The sequence below is a fragment of the Diceros bicornis genome, chromosome 28, assembly GCF_020826845.1.
Source record: "Diceros bicornis minor isolate mBicDic1 chromosome 28, mDicBic1.mat.cur, whole genome shotgun sequence".
Taxonomy (NCBI): Eukaryota; Metazoa; Chordata; class Mammalia; order Perissodactyla; family Rhinocerotidae; genus Diceros; species Diceros bicornis.
Genome location: NC_080767.1, coordinates 3,859,419 through 3,879,157, shown reverse-complemented (window position 1 = coordinate 3,879,157; position 19,739 = coordinate 3,859,419). Strand labels below are relative to the sequence as shown.

At 40.7% G+C, this 19,739-nt stretch overlaps 1 protein-coding gene across 7 annotated transcripts in view; it reads right to left on the bottom strand.

Moving 5' to 3' along the window:
* LOC131393067 (phospholipid-transporting ATPase FetA-like) overlaps positions 1 to 19,739 on the bottom strand; it is a 133,940-nt gene that overhangs the window by 66,626 nt on the left and 47,575 nt on the right. For 4 of the 7 annotated variants that reach the window (XM_058523442.1, XM_058523446.1, XM_058523445.1 and 1 more), the window contains exons 3-6: positions 15,754 to 15,812; positions 11,286 to 11,399; positions 10,387 to 10,485; positions 8,697 to 8,758 (exon numbers count right to left, since the gene is read on the bottom strand). The exons of 1 other annotated variant lie outside the window; for it this stretch is intronic. In XM_058523442.1, the coding sequence (XP_058379425.1) occupies positions 8,697 to 8,758; positions 10,387 to 10,485; positions 11,286 to 11,399; positions 15,754 to 15,812 (334 nt within the window). Of the gene's footprint in view, positions 1 to 8,696; positions 9,074 to 10,386; positions 10,486 to 11,285; positions 11,400 to 15,753; positions 15,813 to 19,739 lie in introns of those variants that run through there. 2 more of the 7 variants (XM_058523447.1, XM_058523448.1) reach the window with 2 other exon arrangements.

The following is a 19,739-nucleotide window of genomic DNA, read 5'->3' as shown; positions in this document are numbered from 1 at the left end:
ATGGTGCCTCCTGGTGTTCTGCAACACACTGGTACTCTTCCTACTACAAATATTTAGAAATGCTAGATAAAATAAAGCCAACATTCTTTCAAAAGCGAGGCTAAGGGGCCGGCCCAGTGGCGCAAGCGGTTAAGTGTGCGTGCTCTGCTGCAGCGGCCCAGGGTTCACTGGTTCGGATCCTGGGCGTGCACCGACGCACCGCTTGTCAGGCCATGCTGTGGCGGCTTCCCACATAAAGTGAAGGAAGATGGGCATGGATGTTAGCCCAGGGCCAGTCTTCCTCAGCAAAAAGAGGAGGATTGGCAGATGTTAGCTCAGGGCTGATCTTCCTCACACACACAAAAAAACAAAAAGGCAAGGCTAAGCTTACCACAAAATAAAGGAGCCAGGAAAAAAGACAGGACTGAAATCCAGAGCAGTAAGAATGTTCTGAAGCTGTTATGCCCTGAGTGGAGGAGGGGACGGCCAATCTTTTTTTTTTTTTTTTTTTTTTTTTTTTTTTTTTTTTTTTTTTTTACATTTTTATTGATATTTTAATGGTTTCTAACATTGTGAGATTTTGGGTTGTACATTTTTGTTTGTTCTTCACCCCATATATGACTCCCTTCACCCCTTGTGCCCACCCCCCACCCCCCACCCCCACTTCCCGGGTAACCACAGTCCAGTTTTCTCTGTCCATGTGTTGGTTTATATTCCACATATGAGTGAGATCATACAGTGTTTGTCTTTCTCTTTCTGGCTTATTTCACTTAACATAATACGCTCCAGGCCCATCCATGTTGTTGCAAATGGGACGATTTTGTCTTTTTTTATGGCTGAGTAGTATTCCATTGTATATATATACCACATTTTCTTAATCCAATCGTCAGTCGAGGGACACTTAGGTTGCTTCCACTTCTTGGCTATGGTGAATAATGCTGCAATGAACATAGGGGTGCATAAGCCTCTTTGGATTGTTGATTTCAGGTGCGTTGGATAGATTCCCAGTAGTGGGATGGCTGGATCATAGGGCATCTCTATTTTTAATTCTTTGAGGGATCTCCATACCGTTTTCCATAGAGGCTGCACCAATTTGCATTCCCACCAGCTGTGTATGAGGGTTCCTGTTTCTCCACATCCTCTCCAACATTTGTTGTTTTTTGTCTTGGTGATTATAGCCATTCTAACGGGCGTGAGGTGGTATCTTAGTGTTGTTTTGATTTGCATTTCCCTGATGATTAGTGATGTTGAGCATCTTTTCATGTGCCTATTGGCCATCTGTATATCTTCCTTGGAGAAGTGTCTGTTCATTTCCTCTGCCCATTTTTTGATCGGGTTGTTTGTTTTTTTGTTGTTCAATTGTGTGAGTTCTTTATATATTATGGAGATCAACCCCTTGTCAGATGTATGTTTTGCAAATATTCTCTCCCAGCTGGTTGGTTGTTTGTTCATCTTGATTCTGATTTCATTTGTCTTATAAAAGCTCTTTAGTCTGATAAAGTCCCACTTGTTTATTTTTTCTTTAGTTTCCCTAGTCTGGGTAGGCATGTCATCCGAAAAGATTCCTTTAAACCCAATGTCAAATAGTGTGTTGCCTATATTTTCTTCTATGAGTTTTATAGTTTCAGGTCTCACCTTCAGGTCTTTGATCCATTTTGAGTTAATTTTTGTGTATGGCGATAGCACATGGTCCACTTTCATTCTTTTGCATGTGGATGTCCAGTTTTCCCAACACCATTTATTGAAGAGACTTTCCTTTCTCCATTGCATGTCCTTAGCACCTTTGTCGAAAATTAGCTGTCCGTATATGTGTGGTTTTATTTCTGGGCTTTCAATTCTGTTCCATTGATCTGTGTGTCTGTTTTTGTACCAGTACCATGCTGTTTTGATTACTATTGCTTTGTAGTATGTTTTGAAGTCAGGAATTGTGATGCCTCCTGCTTTGTTCTTTTTCTTTAGGATTTCTTTAGCTATTCGGGGTCTTTTGTTGCCCCATATAAATTTTAGTATTCTTTTTTCTATTTCTGTGAAGAATGTCATTGGGATTCTGATTGGGATTGCATTGAATCTGTAGATTGCTTTAGGTAATATAGACATTTTAACTATGTTTATTCTTCCAATCCACGTGCATGGGATATCTTTCCATTTCTTTATGTCATCGTAGATTTCCCTCAATAATGTCTTGTAGTTCTCATTGTATAGGTCCTTCACCTCCTTGGTAAGATTTATTCCTAGGTATTTTATTCTTTTTGATGCAATTGTAAATGGTATTATCTTTTTGAGCTCTCTTTCTGTTAGTTCATTATTAACATATAGAAATGCAACTGATTTTTGTAGATTGATTTTGTACCCTGCAACTTTGCTGTAGTTGTTGATTGTTTCTAACAGTTTTCCAACAGATTCTTTAGGGTTTTCTATATATACAATCATGTCATCTGCAAATAGTGAGAGTTTCACTTCTTCGTTACCTATTTGGATTCCTTTTATTCCTTTTTCTTGCCTAATTGCTCTGGCCAAAACCTCCAGTACTATGTTGAACAGGAGTGGTGAGAGTGGGCAGCCCTGCCTCGTTCCTGTTCTCAGAGGAATGGCTTTCAGTCTTTCCCCGTTGAGTATGATGTTAGCTGTGGGTTTGTCATATATGGCCTTTATTATGTTGAGGTACTTTCCTTCTATTCCCATTTTATTGAGAGTTTTTATCATAAATGGATGTTGTATCTTGTCAAATGCCTTCTCTGCGTCTATTGAGACGATCATGTGGTTTTTATTCTTCGTTTTGTTGATGTGATGTATCACGTTGATTGATTTGCGGATGTTGAACCATCCCTGCATCTCTGGTATAAATCCCACTTGATCATGGTGTATGATCTTTTTAATATATTGTTGTATTCGGTTTGCCAATATTTTGTTGAGGATTTTTGCATCAATGTTCATCAGCGATATTGGCCTGTAATTTTCTTTCTTTGTATTGTCTTTGTCTGGTTTCGGTATCAGGGTGATGTTGGCCTCGTAGAATGATTCAGGAAGTGTTCCGTCTTCCTCTATTTTTTGGAATAGTTTGAGGAGGATGGGTATTAAATCTTCTTTGAATGTTTGGTAAAATTCACTGGAGAAGCCATCTGGTCCTGGACTTTTATTTTTTGGGAGGTTTTTGATTACTATTTCAATCTCTTTACTTGTGATTGGTCTATTCAGATTCTCCATTTCTTCTTGGTTCAATTTTGGGAGGTTGTATAAGTCTAAGAATTTATCCATTTCTTCTAGATTGTCCAATTTGTTGGCATATAATTTCTCATAGTATTCTCTTATAATCCTCTGTATTTCCATGGTATCCGTTGTAATTTCTCCTCTTTCATTTCTAATTTTATTTACTTGAGCCTTTTCTCTTTTTTTCTTAGTTAGCCTGGCTAAGGGTTTGTCTATTTTGTTTATCTTCTCGAAGAACCAACTCTTTGTTTCATTAATCCTTTCTACTGTTTTTTTGGTCTCAATATCATTTATTTCTGCTCTGATTTTTATTATTTCTCTCCTTCTGCTGGCTTTGGGCTTTGTTTGTTCTTCTTTTTCTAGTTCTGTTAGGTGTAATTCAAGGTTGCCTATTAGGGCTTTTTCTTGTTTGTTAAGGTGGGCTTGTATCGCTATGAGTTTCCCTCTCAGGACCGCTTTTGCTGCGTCCCATATGGTTTGATATGGCATGTTATCATTTTCGTTTGTTTCCAGATAGTTTTTGATTTCTCCTTTAATTTCATCAATGATCCATTGGTTGTTCAGTAGCATGTTGTTTAATCTCCACATTTTTGTCACTTTCCCAGTTTTTTTTTCCTGGTTCATTTCCAGTTTCATAGCCTTATGGTCTGAAAAGATGCTTGTTATGATTTCAATCCTCTTAAATTTATTGAGGCTTGCTTTGTTTCCCAACATATGGTCTATCCTAGAGAATGTTCCATGCGCGCTTGAGAAGAATGTGTAGTCAGCTGTTTTTGGGTGGAGTGTTCTGTATATGTCTACTAGGTCCATCTCGTCCAGTTTTTCATTTAAGTCTAATATTTCTTTATTAACTTTTTGTCTGGATGATCTATCCATTGCTGTAAGTGGGGTGTTAAGATCCCCTACTATTATTGTGTTGTTGTTGATTTCTCCTTTTAGGTTTGTTAATAGTTGTTTTATGTACATTGGTGCTCCTATGTTGGGTGCATATATATTTATAAGTGATATGTCTTCTTGATGGAGTGTCCCTTTTATCATTATATATTTCCCTTCTTTGTCTTTCTTAACCTGTTTTATCTTGAAGTCTACTTTGTCTGATATGAGTATGGCAACACCTGCTTTCTTTTGTTTGCCATTAGCTTGGAGTATTGTCTTCCATCCTTTCACTCTGAGCCTGTGCTTGTCTTTAGTGCTAAGATGTGTTTCCTGAAGGCAGCATATTGTTGGGTCTTGCTTTTTAATCCATCCTGCCACTCTGTATCTTTTGATTGGAGAGTTCAATCCATTTACATTTAGGGTAATTATTGAAATATGAGGGTTGAATGTTGCTGTTTTGTCACTTATTTTCTGGTTCTTTTGCATTTCCTTTGTTTCTTGTCCCATTTGTTTTGGACTGCCAATTCAGTTTGGTTGTTCTGTCTTATGATTCTTCTAGTTTTCTCTTTGTTTATCATATGTGGTTTTAATTTGATTATTTGTTTAGTGGTTACCTTGAGGTTTGGGCAAAAAATCTTCTGTATGAGATAGTCCATTATCTGATAGCCTCCTATTTCCTTATACTAAGTCAATTCAGTCACTTTCCTCTTCCCCTTCTAAGTTGCTCTTGTTATACCTTATTCTATCTTGTGTTGTGGCTGTGTGTTTACAGTGATGAGGTTAAATTTATTTTTGGTGAATTTCTTCCTTTGATCTTTGAGTTTAGTATTTAAGTGGTTGCTAACCTATTCCGGTAAAGATCTACTATTTCTCTGATTTTGTCTGCCTACTTTTCTCCTTACTCCAAGCTTTGTGTTCCCTTTCTCTTCTTGTTTTCAGGCCTGAGGGCCTTCTTGAGTATTTCTTGTAGTGGCGGTCTCGTGGCCATGAACTCCCTTAGCTTTTGTTTATCTGGGAGAGTTACTATTTCTCCATCATATTTGAAGGATATTTTTGCTGGATAGAGTATTCTTGGCTGAAAGTTTTTGTCTTTTAGTATTTTGAATATATCATTCCAGTCTCTTCTAGCCTGAAAAGTTTCTGTTGAGAAATCCGCTGAGAGCCTGATGGGAGTTCCTTTGTACGTTATTTTTTGTTTTTGTCTAGCTGCCCTTAATATTGTTTCTTTGTCGTTGACCCTGGCTAGTCTTACCACTAGGTGTCGTGGTGAAGGCCTTTGTCTGTTAATATATATAGGAGTCCTGTTGGCTTCGCTTACTGGTATTTCCTGCTCCTTCCCCAGATTTGGGAAATTTTCAGCTATTATTTCCTTGAATAGGCTCTCTGTTCCTCTTTCCCTCTCCTCTCCCTCAGGAATACCTATAATTCTTATGTTACATTTTCTAATAGAGTCCGATATTTCTCGGAGTCTTTCTTCATTTCTTTTTAGTCTTAGTTCTCTCTCTTCTTCCATCTGGAGTATATCTGTATTCCTATCCTCTAAAGTACTAATTCTTTCCTCCATATTGTCAGCTCTGTTCTTTAAAGATTCCAGATTCTCCTTTATCTCCTCCATTGTGTTCTTCATCTCCATCAGCCCTGATAGGTTTTTCTTTATGATTTCAATCTCTTTTGTGAAGAAACTCCTAATCTCATTGAATTGTTTGTCTGTGTTGTCTCGTATTTCGTTGAGTGTTTTTATGATAGCTATTTTGAAATCTCTGTCATTTAGTTTATGGATTTCTGTGTCTTCGGGGTTGATTTCTGGTTGCTTGTCATTTTGTTTCTGGTCTGGTGATTTCATATATTTTTGCATTGTGCTTCCTGTGTTGGTTTTGGTTTTCCTCATCCTGGAAGTCTCTGGTTGCACTTTCCACCTGCCGCCACTGTGTGGTGGTGAAGGGCTGTGTAGTCTAAGCCCCCTGCGCTCTGCCCCAGTTTTTCTGCTGCGATCCTCAGTTTTGTTTTGTTTTGTTTTGTTTCTTTTCCCCACTGCGATCCACGGGTCCAGTCCAATTTATTCAGGTCTGCCTCGGACCGCTAGATCTGGTCGAGCTGCAGACTCCGGGTTGTGGGGAGGGGGGAGCTCTCTCTTTTGCCCTCTGGGTCCCTGACGTGGGAGGCTTCTCGTTTGCCCCTCTTTATCCGCTCTCTGGGTTGCTCAGATGTTGATGGTAGCCCTGTGGCTCCTCTGAGCCCTCTGTGCGGGAGTTTCCCACTGGCTGAGAGCGCCCGAAGAGCTGCAGTTTCCCGCCGAGGGCCGCCCCTCCCCCCTCTCTGGGAGCCGCGCGGACCGGATCGCTGATCTGATGGGGAGGGAGCGGAGTTCTCCTTACCTCTCCCCACTTCCTCCGGGGGCCCAGCACGTTCCGCTCTCAGATGTGCGGCAGTGTGGATCCCTCCGCTCCAGCTTTTGACTGTCTGGGATTCCGTTGTTTGTCTGTGGCTGTTACTTTTGTTGTATTTTGTGGGGGAAGAATTCACGGGAAAGCTCACTCCGCCATGATGCTGACGTCACTCCCAATCTTTTTTTTTTTTTATAATTTTATTTATTTATTTATTTTCCCCCCCAAAGCCCCAGCAGATAGTTGTATGTCATAGCTGCACATCCTTCTAGTTGCTGTATGTGGGAAGTGGCCTCAGCATGGCCAGAGAAGCGGTGTGTCAGTGCGCGCCTGGGATCCGAACCTGGGCCGCCAACAGCGGAGCGTGTGCACCCAACCTCTAAGCCACGGGGCCAGCCCAAGGGAATGCCAATGTTAATAATTAGTAACTTGAGTTTTAATTTAGCCCACTAGAGGGTCAAGAGATGAGTCCTTACAGTCTCAAGAGGCAGTGAGTTGGAACTAAGAACCCCTTTCATAAAGCCAGGACTCCGGAAGGGCAACACCATTAGGGAAAGAGTGGTCTAAAAAAAAAAATCAATCCACTGGCAAGAAAGTTTGTCTTTCTTACTCTGCCAGGTTGGGGGTCAGGGAGTGGAGGACTCTCCCCTGAGAATCTGTAATCTCATGAAGTATGGGGTTCAAATTTATACATGCTCCAAATTAGGCCTTAGCAAGTGATACCCCTGAGTTACTTGGCAGAAGCAAACACAAAACTCCTCAAGAGGAATAGAACCTCAACTCAGGCCACTTAGAATTCCCATAAAGAAAGTTTCACTAAACATGTGCTTGTAAACAAAATTATTGAGAAATGAAAATGACAGAAATCACAACTTGCAAAATTAACAAACTTTTTCAACGGCAGCTCTGCTCAGACCCATGTGTTCTAGAAAAGAAAGCCACTTTCTGGAATATAGACTGCTGCAACAACCAGCCTCATCTTGAGGGTTAAATTAATCAGACAATCACTGGCTTACAAAGTCTAACCAAGGCCCTGCTTGTGAACTCCCAACCTAAAAACACTCCCTGACAAATTTCTCTCCAGTAACCTTATGTGCTCAAGCTACTTGGGGAGTTCACTTGACTAAATTCATTTGGTCAGTAACTCCCTAGCCTCACAAATTTCTCATACACTCAGTTTGTCTTTTCTTTTCCTTTTATTTTTATTTCCTCCTTGCCTTTCTTTTTTTTCTTTTTAATCACAACTGACCTTTTTGGTGATATCTTATGAGAGGCTTCAACAGACCAAAATACTTGAGGAAATAATCCCCCATGAGTAACAATCAGCAGCCATAACAAATAACAGGATTAGATGCCCAAGAACTTCATGTAATAGAATTATATGATTAAAACTATAGCTACTGGGTGTTCTTAAGGCCACCATGAAAACAGAGTGGACCTCAATTTTGAATTCCTTCAGGTTTGTAGTTCTTTTTGATCATGCATCTGCACACAATGGTCACTTTTGCTTTCATACAATCTATTTGTTGAATTCTTCTCCATCCCTTAAGGCCTAGCACAAACATCACCTCCTCCAGAAAGTCTTCCCTGATTCCTTTAATCAGCTATGATTGCTCATTTTTATTAATTCCTGTAATAATTTTTGTACCTTTTATGATAGTCTTCATATTTTGCCTTATATAGGAATTATGCCTGCTTCCCTCCATTCCTGCCAAAGGTAAATTGCTCAAATTTTGCAGGACCCCACCAAATATAAACAGTGACCCAACACTTTAGATAGCTATGACCAAACACCACAGTGATGAGGTCAACACCAATACTTTCTTTCGACTGTCAACAAAAAGATGACCTGACCAAAGGCTACAGTAGAATGGCCAATAAGCCATGTCAGAATTCACTGATGTTCTAAATACAGATGTCTCCATGCTGACCACTGCACTAATAATAATCACTTGCATATTAATACTATGTGGTAATTGGTTAATTGCTTTAATATATATTATTTCAGTTTCATTTTCACAAGCATCCTCTAAGGTAGAGAATATTATCTCTACTTTATATATAAGAAATATGAGGCCCCGAGAGGCCTAAGGTCACCTGGCAAGTTCAGGAAAGAAAGACATTCTTCTCATGTCCAGCTTTTCACAGTCCTGAATTACCTTTCCAAAGCACCCAACACATCAAGCTTTAGCAAGGCCAACCTTCTCTCAGAGCCAGTCCTACCTAACTGGCCTCCCTGGGAGGACTTACCTGCCATTCATCAGCACCAGAACAGAACGGTTGTTGACTTGATTGTCATTTTGATGCCTTTTCTAAAATTACACAAGAAAATGTTCTGGAAATAGACATAGAGCAAACTGCATGTGGAAGGTTAATATTTTGAAATATTACTCAATGTAGTTCCCCTTCTTTGTAATTGTCCTTTAGCCCCGAAGCCTTCTACCATTAAAACCAGGCCAAGAAGCTGACTGTCTCTGAAAAGTTGGGAAGGGAGGTCAGAAAAAGAACCAAGGGAGAAGAGACAAAATCTTGGCTTTAAATATCAAATTTGAAGCCTAGGGGAATAACAAACAACTTATATCAAAAGCCACAGAGGAGAGAATGCAAAATGATGGGCAGGATTAGAGTCTCATATTCCTTTGTAGGTGCAGGGAAAGTTAAGTATTCTCAAGCGTACCCCCATCTCCACCCCCAACCGCTGTCAACATACAGAAGCTGTATGTCAACATACAGAACATACAGTGGATGCAATGAAGAAGGAGGAATAGAGGTCTTCTAGTCAAAGACCAAAAAGAAAGGGGGCAAATACAGGGTGTGTCCTGATGCTAGGACTCACATGAATTCCCTTTTTCCAGTTAAGATTACTCCCTGGGAAAAGGGCAGGACTGGGAAGAGGACAGAGAGAATCCTAAATTTGTCAGAATATTTATCCTAAAGAGACTGAGTTCTAAACCAGAAGTAACTGGGTTATTCTGAATTGGCAAGTTTAGTTTCCAGCTCTCATTAAAAAGGGTTGGGATGGTGTGGTGGTGGTTATGAGCTATATGGAGTTTAGTTATAGAGAAATAAAGTTACATTTTTGCACATCTGAATTGTGACTGAAATTGAAACCACTACACATGCTTACGCTGGGTTTCAATGAGTTACACATTGAAAGAGCTGGAGAAACATCTTGCTCTCAAACTTTGGTCTAAAAGTCTATACTGGCAAAATCAGAAGGACTTTCTTAGGGAAGCTGCAAGCAGGTCCACAGGACCAGCTTCCCAGACTAGTAGGTGTGGTACTGGGTCTTCACCCTCGCCCTTCTGTGTTGGGCCTGCTGTAAGGAACAAAGAGGAAGCCATGCAGCACTCACTGGAAGCCAGTTTCCCCCTCCAAGGCTAGGAAAGGAGTCCGCCTCTGCTTGTGTCATAAGGCTTTCTAAAACCAGAGAGTTCCTAGCTGTGCATACCTGATAGAATTGAAAGTTGGAAATAGGGAGCATTGGAGAGGAGAAGAGGAATGTGGAAAGGGAAGAAGAAAGACAAGAACAGGAGAAAGAGGGAGGAGGGATCAGAGAGAGGAAGTGAAGAGGAATATAAAAATGGGAGAAGAGGGAATGGTGGAAGAAGGATGAGAGCAAACTCGGAGAAAGCTAAGTGAAGGAAGAGGTGGGTTATCAAAAAGGAGATGACAGAAAGCCTGGAAAAGGGGCTAAAAGTGGTAGCAGTAGGAAGACAGAGACAGGCCTTGCATTGCCCCTTTCTGGCCATGCACAGACCACCAATCTTGGGCCTAAGGGAATTACATATTCCTCTGGGATGGATAAGGAAACAAGGAAAGGAAACATCTCTTTCCATCCAGCGCTTCTTCCTAGCATTAGGTAGTTCTAGGAAGTCCTTCTTGTCCCCCAGACTGACTAGGTACAGTGAGGGACTAGAGGCCCAGGAAGCCACTTCACCAGGTCATCGATGGCATCTTTCACTGCTGTTATGGACAGCACCACCATCAGGGGTATCACAGTCGTGTACCATGCCAAGGAGGAGATCTGGGGAATCAACTGGGAGAGGGAAGGGAGAGAAACTTGGGTCAGAAAGCTTAAAGGACAATATATTTCCTCCCAATCCCCACCCCCACCACCATTTTCGCCTCCACAGGTGCATAATAAATTCAACTATCCTAGTTTCTTCCCACTGTTGTAGCTTCCATATACCCCCAAAATATAAGTAAACATCTCCCAAGAAAGGACAAAAGAAGAGGAAATGGTAAGTTGTCCTGAACTCCACTACCTTAGTCTTGGTGGTAAGGGCCATTTCTCCTCTGATAATGAAGCTGCTGGGGTAGCGGGTAAGAGTGGACTTGGGAAAACCACATACCCTCCCACACCCCTTCAGCACAGGGGGAAATGAGGCCATCGCTCCCTCTTTCCCAGTCTGGGCCTACCTGGCCCTGCTTCCTGGCCCTGTGCCGGTATTCTTATGTCCTAAACCATTCTCCTTCCTCAGCACTCTTGCATGTTAACTTTCTGTCAGGGAGGCTGAGACAAGAAGGAGGAATGAGTTTACAGCTGTGGTTGGAGTGAAGCGTCTGGGGCCTCCTGTGTCAAGCTAAACTGTGGCCAAGCAGCCATGAGGAGAGAGCTCCCTTCCTTGGGATTTGGTGACCTTTTCTCCTTCCCCTTCAAGAGGCTTGTTTTACGCTGGCTAATCCTGAGCACAGCTACTCTAGAGGACTGGCCTGAGGCTCCATTTGCCTGTTATCTAAAGAGAGAAGACATCTCTCAGTTCAGGGAGGAGAAGGATTGATTATGCAACCTGACCCCAGGGAGGCTGAAAAATTGCTCTGTGGAAAACGCAATACCTGTAGGAATAGCAAAATGAGGAAATATGCATTTGCAAGTCTCTGGAACTGTTCAAATAGGTTTAGGGGCAAGAAGTTAAAGACATTATATTTTGAGGTCTTGATGGTATTATTCTGTAAGTAAAAGAAAACAAGCACAATTAGAGGAACAAAAGACCCCACTTCTCAGTCTTAACAAAAGGACTAAGACCCCTCCGTAAAACAGGAAAAGCCAGTTCCCCACCACAGGGGGGGAGGAAGGGAAGAAATATTCGTCCTCCTCCTTTTCTTTGAGGCCTAGAGGATGCAAAGATGGCAAAACTGATTAATATGGGACTTTTGTGGGGGAGGCAGAATGTATTTCTGCCTGGATAGAATTCTTTGTTTATTGATGCTATTGATAATATTAATGATAATAAAATCAACCACAATAAAAACTTACACTTACTGAATATTTACTACGTGCAAGGCACTGTTCTAAGCATTTCATATGTAGCAACTTAATCCTCACAACAACCGTATGAGGGGAGTACTATATGATCACATTTGAGGATGAGGAAATTGAGGTTATTTGCCCAAGATCACACAGTTAGTCATGGAGCTGGGATCATGCTGCCCCTGAGCCCCAGTCCACTCGTGCAGCCATCCAAATGCTTCCCTGTGTTAGAATCAGAAATCCTTCACTTTCATTTTACTCTCTGGCCCCTAAGGTCCTCCTCAGCCCTAAATAGTAGGCAAGTCTGCCATCTGTGTTAGCTCTAATCCAAGCTCTCTAATGAAGCTTTTCTTAGTCTGGCAAACTCAGTTTGGTGTGCCTTTACACACTGCTTTCAATGCTGAAGGATGTCAGACGCCAAAAGCAAACCACTGTCTCTCAACCTTAGTGCACCAAAGGTTCCTACACTGGTCGCTGTCAGCACCGGAAAATCACTTGCCTCTTAATTGTCCTGAGAGAGTCTGAATAGTTTTGGCCTACATCTAAGCTATTATTTTGCTGAGTAAAAATGGGAACTTGCTACCTCTTCAATCCTGATCTCAAGATGTTGACAGGACCATCTTACTTTCTACCTTTGGGTCTTCAATCATTCAACCTAAGATGTCAGAGCTTGAATCTAAGAGCTCAAGAAAAGCAGAAGAATGAGACCAAATAAATCCCTAAGAACAAACCCAGCTGCAGTACTAGTGTACAGATACTGCTCAAATATGAAGAATCTTGCTGAGCCCTGCCTTGGGAAGGCATCAGAGTCCTTGCAGAATCAAAACTATTCAGTCCTAAGGCTAAAACTTTCCCAGGAAGGCTAGATAGGCTACCTAGTCAAGACTTACCCAAGGTCTATTTCCCTAGGGAAGAGAAGCCAGTCAAATAGCTTAGCACTTAGGAGTTTAGAGATCCGAGCTAAAACGCAGATTTCCTTGGTCTTTCTCCACGATTTTCCAATTAATAATCAGTCAAATACTATACATTTCTCAAGGCTTGCTCTGTTCACAGCCCTATGCTGGGCTATACTAGTAGAGGCTGAAAAAGAATTAAATAAGATCTATCCCGGAGAAGCTCATAGGTCTGTCTTGAATGGAGTTCTAACTAAACAAAGTCTAAAGGCCCTTCCAGCCCTGAGAGTATGTTACTCTAACACAGAAACAGTTTTCTTTGATCATAAGAAACTCCGAATTTCTCAGCGTCTAAGTCAAGATGGCTCTGATACTTGGACTCAATGATCTTTTGATCTTTTGCCTTACTGAAGCAGCTGGTCTTTACTATTGATTTTGCATTTGATTTTATAGCTAATAAATGTATTTCAGGTTTCTACTCACTTGGGTAGCATTTGTTTAGCAAACAAAGACAAAAGCCATTCTGATTCTGTCTCAAGATAGAAGTATCAGTACTTCTTTACTAACTTAGCAACTAGAGTGTTTTGTTCTACTCTTAAACATCAAACCAGAAGCAATATCTCAAGAATGTAGGAACATCAGCTTAACTATGAACTTCCTCAGTGTTTAGTTCTTTTGGTAGAGGTGATAAAATTTAAGCATGATAGAGGTGGTGGATTTTGGTTTCAGATATTTATTTACTTGGGCAGTGATACCTGACTGATGGCTAATTGGGGGACAGAGGCGAACAGAAGTCCAAGGACCGAATGGAAATCAGTAGTTAGGGGTTGAGAAGAGGAAAATGAGTAGGAATGGAAGAAATTAGAGAAACAGGAGGAAAATGAGCAATGTATAGGGCCAAGGAAATGAAATGGTTGTTAAATACATAAGAATAAGTCAAACTTGTTTATTTATTCACTAACTATTCAGCATATAGCCAGCCCTGGGGGTCTAGTGGTTAAGATTCGGTGCTTTCACCATCACTGCCTGGGTTCGTTTCCCAGCCAGGGAACCACACCAACCGTCTGTCGGTTGTCATACTGTGGCAGCTGCGTGTTGCTATGATGTTGAAAGCTATGCCACCGAGATTTCAAATACCAGCAGGGTCACCCATGGTGGACAGATTTCAGCAGAGCGTCCAGATTTAAGATAGACTAGGAAGAAGGACATGGTCACCCACTTCTGAAAAAACTGGCCATGAAAACCCTGTGAATAGCAGCGGAGCATTATCTGATATAGTGCCAGAAGGTGAGAGTATGGCACAAAAAGACTGAGTAGGGTTCCACTCTGCTGTACACAGGGTCACTAGGAGTCGGAATCCACTCAATGGCACTAACAACAAATTTAGCATATTTATTAAATTCCATTTATGTGCCCAATATTGTGATGGGAACTGTGGATACAGAGATGAATGAGACTTTTTTCAAGGGGTAATAGTTTATTGGAGAAAAAGAACTAATGTTTTTCACAACCATATTTAACTCCCACAACTACTATGTAAAGTAAACATTATTATGCCCTTTTTACAGATGAGGGAACTGAAGATCAGAGAAGTTAAATAACCTGCCTAAGGATGCAAGGTTAGTAAGGAGTAGAGCTGTGTTCAACTCAGGTCTGTCTGATGCCAAAACCTAGTTTTGGTGCACCACAGTGCTTCTTATGCAGGTCTAGAAGATAGAGATGGAGAAAACCTGCTCCCATGGTCATACCCTGAACATTGTTATTATCCAGAACCTCTCTAACTCAGAAATTATAAACTAATATCCTACAGATACAACAAATATGTATGGCTACATATATTCTTATATAGTTATAGCTATATATAGGTATATATAGCTACACGTGCATGAAATAACGTATGTATAAAAACATTGATTGTAATTGTAGAAGACTGGAAATGACCCAGACGTCAGTTTATAAGGACCTGGTGACATGAACTATGCTAAATCTGCATGGGAAACACCAAGCAGCTGAAAAAGAAAGAAGAAAAAAGCTATTATGAAATTATGATTACAAAAACATCTCCAGGACATATTGTTGAGGTACAGAACAGTATAAGAAAGTGGGACAATAAGAATATATATTTGTATTTGCTTTATTTGCACAAAGAAGCACTGATGAAAACACAAGAAACTAATAAAAGTGATTCCCTGGAGGGAGCAGATGCGGGCAAGAATGGGGTATTGGAGCATGACTTTTAAATATATATCTTTTCATGAGTTACTAATTCATAAATAAATAAATAAGTGAAAAATGAACAATCCAACAGAAAATGGGCAAAGATCATTAACAGGTAGTTTCCATAAAAAGAAGTAAAAAAGGCTAGTTAACATGAAAAGATTACTGATCCTACTCAAAATTAAGGAAAGATAGATAACAAAATGTCGTTTTTCATCTAAGAGCCTGGCAAAGATGAAAAAGATTAATAATACCAAGTTTGGCAGGAATATGGAGAAGCCAGCAGTCTCTACTGTAGGTAGAAATATAAATGGATATAATCTTCTTAGAGGGCAACCTCGCAATATGTATCAAAGCTTTTAATGTATTTTTCTTTTGACCCAGCTAATTCACTTCTAGGAAACTCTCATAAGACATATTCACACAACTGTGCCAATGGCGTTCATTCAGGACCATTTATCATAGCAAAATACTAGAGACATTTTTTTTTGAGAGGGCACTGGATGTGAATGGAGACATTTTAAATGTTCGTCAATAGGAGACTGGTTACATAAATTAAGGTCTATCAATACAGTGGAAACTCTGCCACTATTAAAGGAATCAGGTCATCTGTACGTATTGTCATAGGTAGATGTCTAAGTGAAAAAGAAAATTGTGGAACTATGCTTTCATTTGTGCAAGAAAAGCTGTAGTATTTCTTTGCTAGGAGTCACACATAAAACCCAAAATCTGAGACACATTCTCCCCCAAGCCTAGGTCACTGGATTAACTTCAGTTTCTGAGCCCACACTGCACCAGCCCTCATTGTATAGGAGCTTAAAAGAAAGCAGCACCTAAGTTGTAGGATCTACATCTACAATAAATTTCCTGCCTCACTGACAAAGGGGAATATTAGAGGAGAATACCAGCCCCTTTCTGGAAGAGCTTAAGGCCTGATACTCACTGGATATTCAAACAGAGTGTTGAATTCTCTGTTGTTGGCTTGCAGACATCTTCCTTGTTCTGAAAAAGAGGAGAGGTATGATGAGAAGGATGCTCCTCCATAGACCAGCCTGGGATGCTGGCTGCTAGTGAAGACTTCACTAGATCCTCACACTTTCTCACTGAGAATTTTTGTCTACAAGCCGGATTTTATTTAAAGAATTCAAAGAGAAATACAATAAAAATGGAAATCCTCAAGTGTTCAAGCTTTCTGGAGGCAACAGAGCAAGTCACTTCTGAGGAGTTCTCCACCATTAATGCTTCTAGTAATCCTAGATAATGTCTCCACAGACAACAGGATGGCATGCACCAACATTACTGCCAAACACAGAAACCCAGCCCTCCCTTATAAGTCAATTCCAGCATCTCCTTTTAAGATATCTGAGGTTCTTTCCAAGGCAGTCTTTCCTAAACTTGCTTAACTAAATTTAAATTAATAAATAATTACTGAGCATCTATTGCACAGAAGCCAGTATGCTGGATGCTGTGGAGGGATAGAAAGATGAGTAAGACAGAGTCCCTGACTTCAAAGGACTTGTAGTTTAGTAGGAGTGAGCCTGATAACTACAACACATGACAAAAACCATCACATCAAAACACATAGGTGTTACAAACTATTACAAATAAGTGAGTCCATTACCATGTTATGAAAAGTCTTAAAAATATATATATTATCAATAGATCTTTCTGTGCTGAATGAAACACTCCTATAGTCTCTTCAATTCTTCACTGGTTCAACAAGTATTTACTGAGTTCTTGGCAGTTGTCAGGCCCTGTGCTAGGCCCTAGGGTTACACTATCTCTGACCATCTTGGGATTCCTATTCCTAGTGGGGAAGACAAACATAAAAGAAAATTTCAATCTAATGTAAGGACAGTGATATAGATAGGAATAGAGTATTAGGTGTACACAGAAGAGAGGATGGAAGTCAGGGAAAGTTGGGTATGGAAGTGTTCCCAGAGGAGAAGATGTTTGAATTATTTGGACAATACAGTGTGAGCGCTTCCCAATTCCTGAGTCTGGATAATATATATACCAAGCAACCTAGAATTTGGCCTGAAGGTTGACACTGCTGCTAAGCCTTCTATCCTTCATGCTTCTAGAAATTCCTAGACTATGTTTCCACAGAATTTGTCTCCTCAGAGAGTGGGTTCTAGCAACCCCTCTGCCTCTGAGTTATACTGAACATCTATTTTCTTCCAGCCCTCTAAGGTTCTCCTTGGCTCATGGCTCCCAAGATTAGAAAGAAATTTCCTTTTTTGGCTCTCAAAGATTCTTCATCTAGGCTACAGACTCTTACTTGATCTTGAACTCACTTGCCTCACTCCTCTAAGAGAAGTCTCTGGCTCCAGGTCCTAGAAACCCAACCCTGCAACTGTTCAATTTTTTTTTTAAGTGATAATTCACATAACATAAAACTCACCCCCCACTTATGGTGTAGAATTCAGTGTTTTTTAGTATATTCATGAGGTTACACAACCAGCATCACTAATTCTAGAACATTTTCATCACTCCCAAAAGATACCCCATACCTGTACTCCCAATTCCCCCCATTCCCCAGTCCCTGGAAAACACTAATCTACCTTCTGTCTCTATGGATTTGCCTATTCTGGACATTTCATATAAATAGAATAATATGTGGCCTATTGTGACTGGCTTCTTTCATTTAGCATAATATTTTCAAAGTTCACTATGTTGTAGCATGTATCAGTATTTCATTACTTTTTATGACTGAATAATATTCTATTGTATGGATATACCACTTTTATTTATTTATTTATTTTACCCCAAAGCCCCAGTAGATAGTTGTATGTCATGGTTGCACATCCTTCTAGTTGCTGTATGTGGGACACGGCCTCAGCATGGCCAGAGAAGCGGTGCCTCGGTGCGCGCCTGGGATCCGAACCCGGGCCTTCAGCAGTGGAGCGCGAGCACTTAACCGCTAAGCCACGAGGCCGGCCCTATACCACATTTATTTATCTGTTCATCCACTGATGAAAATTTGGGTTGTTTCCATCTTTTGGCTATTATGAATAAGGTTGTTATGAAAATTTGTGTACAAGTTTTTGTGTGGACATGTTTTCATTTCTCTTGGGTATATACATAGGAGTAGAATTGCTGGGTCATATGGTAACTCTATGTTTAACCTTCTGAGAAACTGCCAAACCGTTATTCACAGCAGCTGCACTATTTTATATTCCCACCCACAATGTATGAGGGTTCCAATTTCTCCACATCCTCACCAACACCTGTTATTGACTATATTTTTTATTTTAACTATCTTAGTGGATGTGAAGTAATATCTCATTGTGGTTTTGATTTGCATTTCCCTAATTACTAATGATGAGGTTGAGTATCTTTTTACGTGCTTATTGAGTGAGCATTTATATACCTTCTTTGGAGAAATTTCTATTCAAATTCTTTGTCCATTTTTTTTTTTTTTGAGGAAGATTGGCCCTGAGCTAACATCTGTTGTCAATCATTGTCTTTTTTTTCTTTTTTCTCCCCAAAGCCCCAGTACATAGTTGTATATCCTGGTTGTAGGTCCTTCTAGTTCTTCTATGTGGGACGCTGCCTCAGCATGGCTTGATGAGCGGTGAGTAGATCTGTGCCCAGGATCCAAACTGGCGAACCCCAGGTCGCCCGTCGAAGTGGAACGTGCAAACTCAACGGCTGCGCCACCGGGCTGGCCCCTTTTCACTTCCCCCTTTGTCCATTTTTTTTTTTTTTTTTGTGAGGAAGATCAGCCCTAAGCCAACATCCATCACCAATCCTCCTCCTTTTTTCTTTCCCCAAAGACCCCCAGCAGATAGCTGTACATCACAGTTGCACATCCTTCCAGCCGCTGCACGTGGGACACGGCCCCAGCACGGCCGGAGAAGCGGCGCGCCGGTGCGCGCCCAGGACCCGAACCCGGGCTGTCAGCAGCCGAGCGCGCACACCCAACCACCAAGCCACGGGGCCGGCCCCCGCTTTGTCCATTTTTAAACTGGGTTAATTATCTTTTTATCACTGATTTATATAGAGAATTCTTTATATATTCTAGATAGAAGTCATTTATCAGATACAGGATTTGCAAATATTTTCTCCCACTCTGGTTTTAAATGCCATTTTTATAATGTACTTAATTCAAATATATTGAATGTGATTCTGGGTTTTCTATTATGTCCCATTGTTCTATCCATCTTTTAAATTATGTAACTTTTAATATAGGATAGTAAGTCTACTTTTTTAAAGTCTTCTTGGCTATTCTTGTCTATTTTCTCTTCTAGATAAACTTCAGAATCATTTTTTCCAGTTCTCTCAAGATTAGAGTTTTGATTAGAGATGAAGACAAAGAAAATTTTATTCACTAGAATCTGGGGATGGAGTGCAAGTGGGTTATTAGAGGAGGCAGAGCTACCTCTCATGGGAAAAACAGTCAGGTCTGGGAAACTACACTGCACGTCTCAGGGGCCTAGGATCATAGACTTTTGAAAGACAGCTGAGGAGAGAGCCAATGATAAGACAGGGACCTTTATGGTTCTTCCTGTAATTTCCTCCACTCCTCCTCTAGTCATCAGCAAAAATTACTAAACATCATGAAGTCAGAACATAAGTAAATTTCTTATCGAAGCTATCTAAGGGGCTGAAGTCTGCACGTTGAGCGGTGCAAAAACAGAGAGAATTATGAAGAAGTTAAGGGGCTTGCACAAATTGCGGGGAAGGTGAAACTGGGATGTTTAGCTACTTTTATCCAAGGATTTGAGAGTATACAGATTTAGACAATACAGATTAATTTGGATCGAGTTGACATTTTTGCACCATTAGTCCCCCACCCAGTAACATACTATATCCCTATGAGGGCGATAGAGAGAGATGTTGGTGTACCCCTGGGAAGCCACTCCTTTGCGCATGACGATCACGTCTGGACAGTCACCTTGCTGGCAATCCATAAACAAGCGGCTG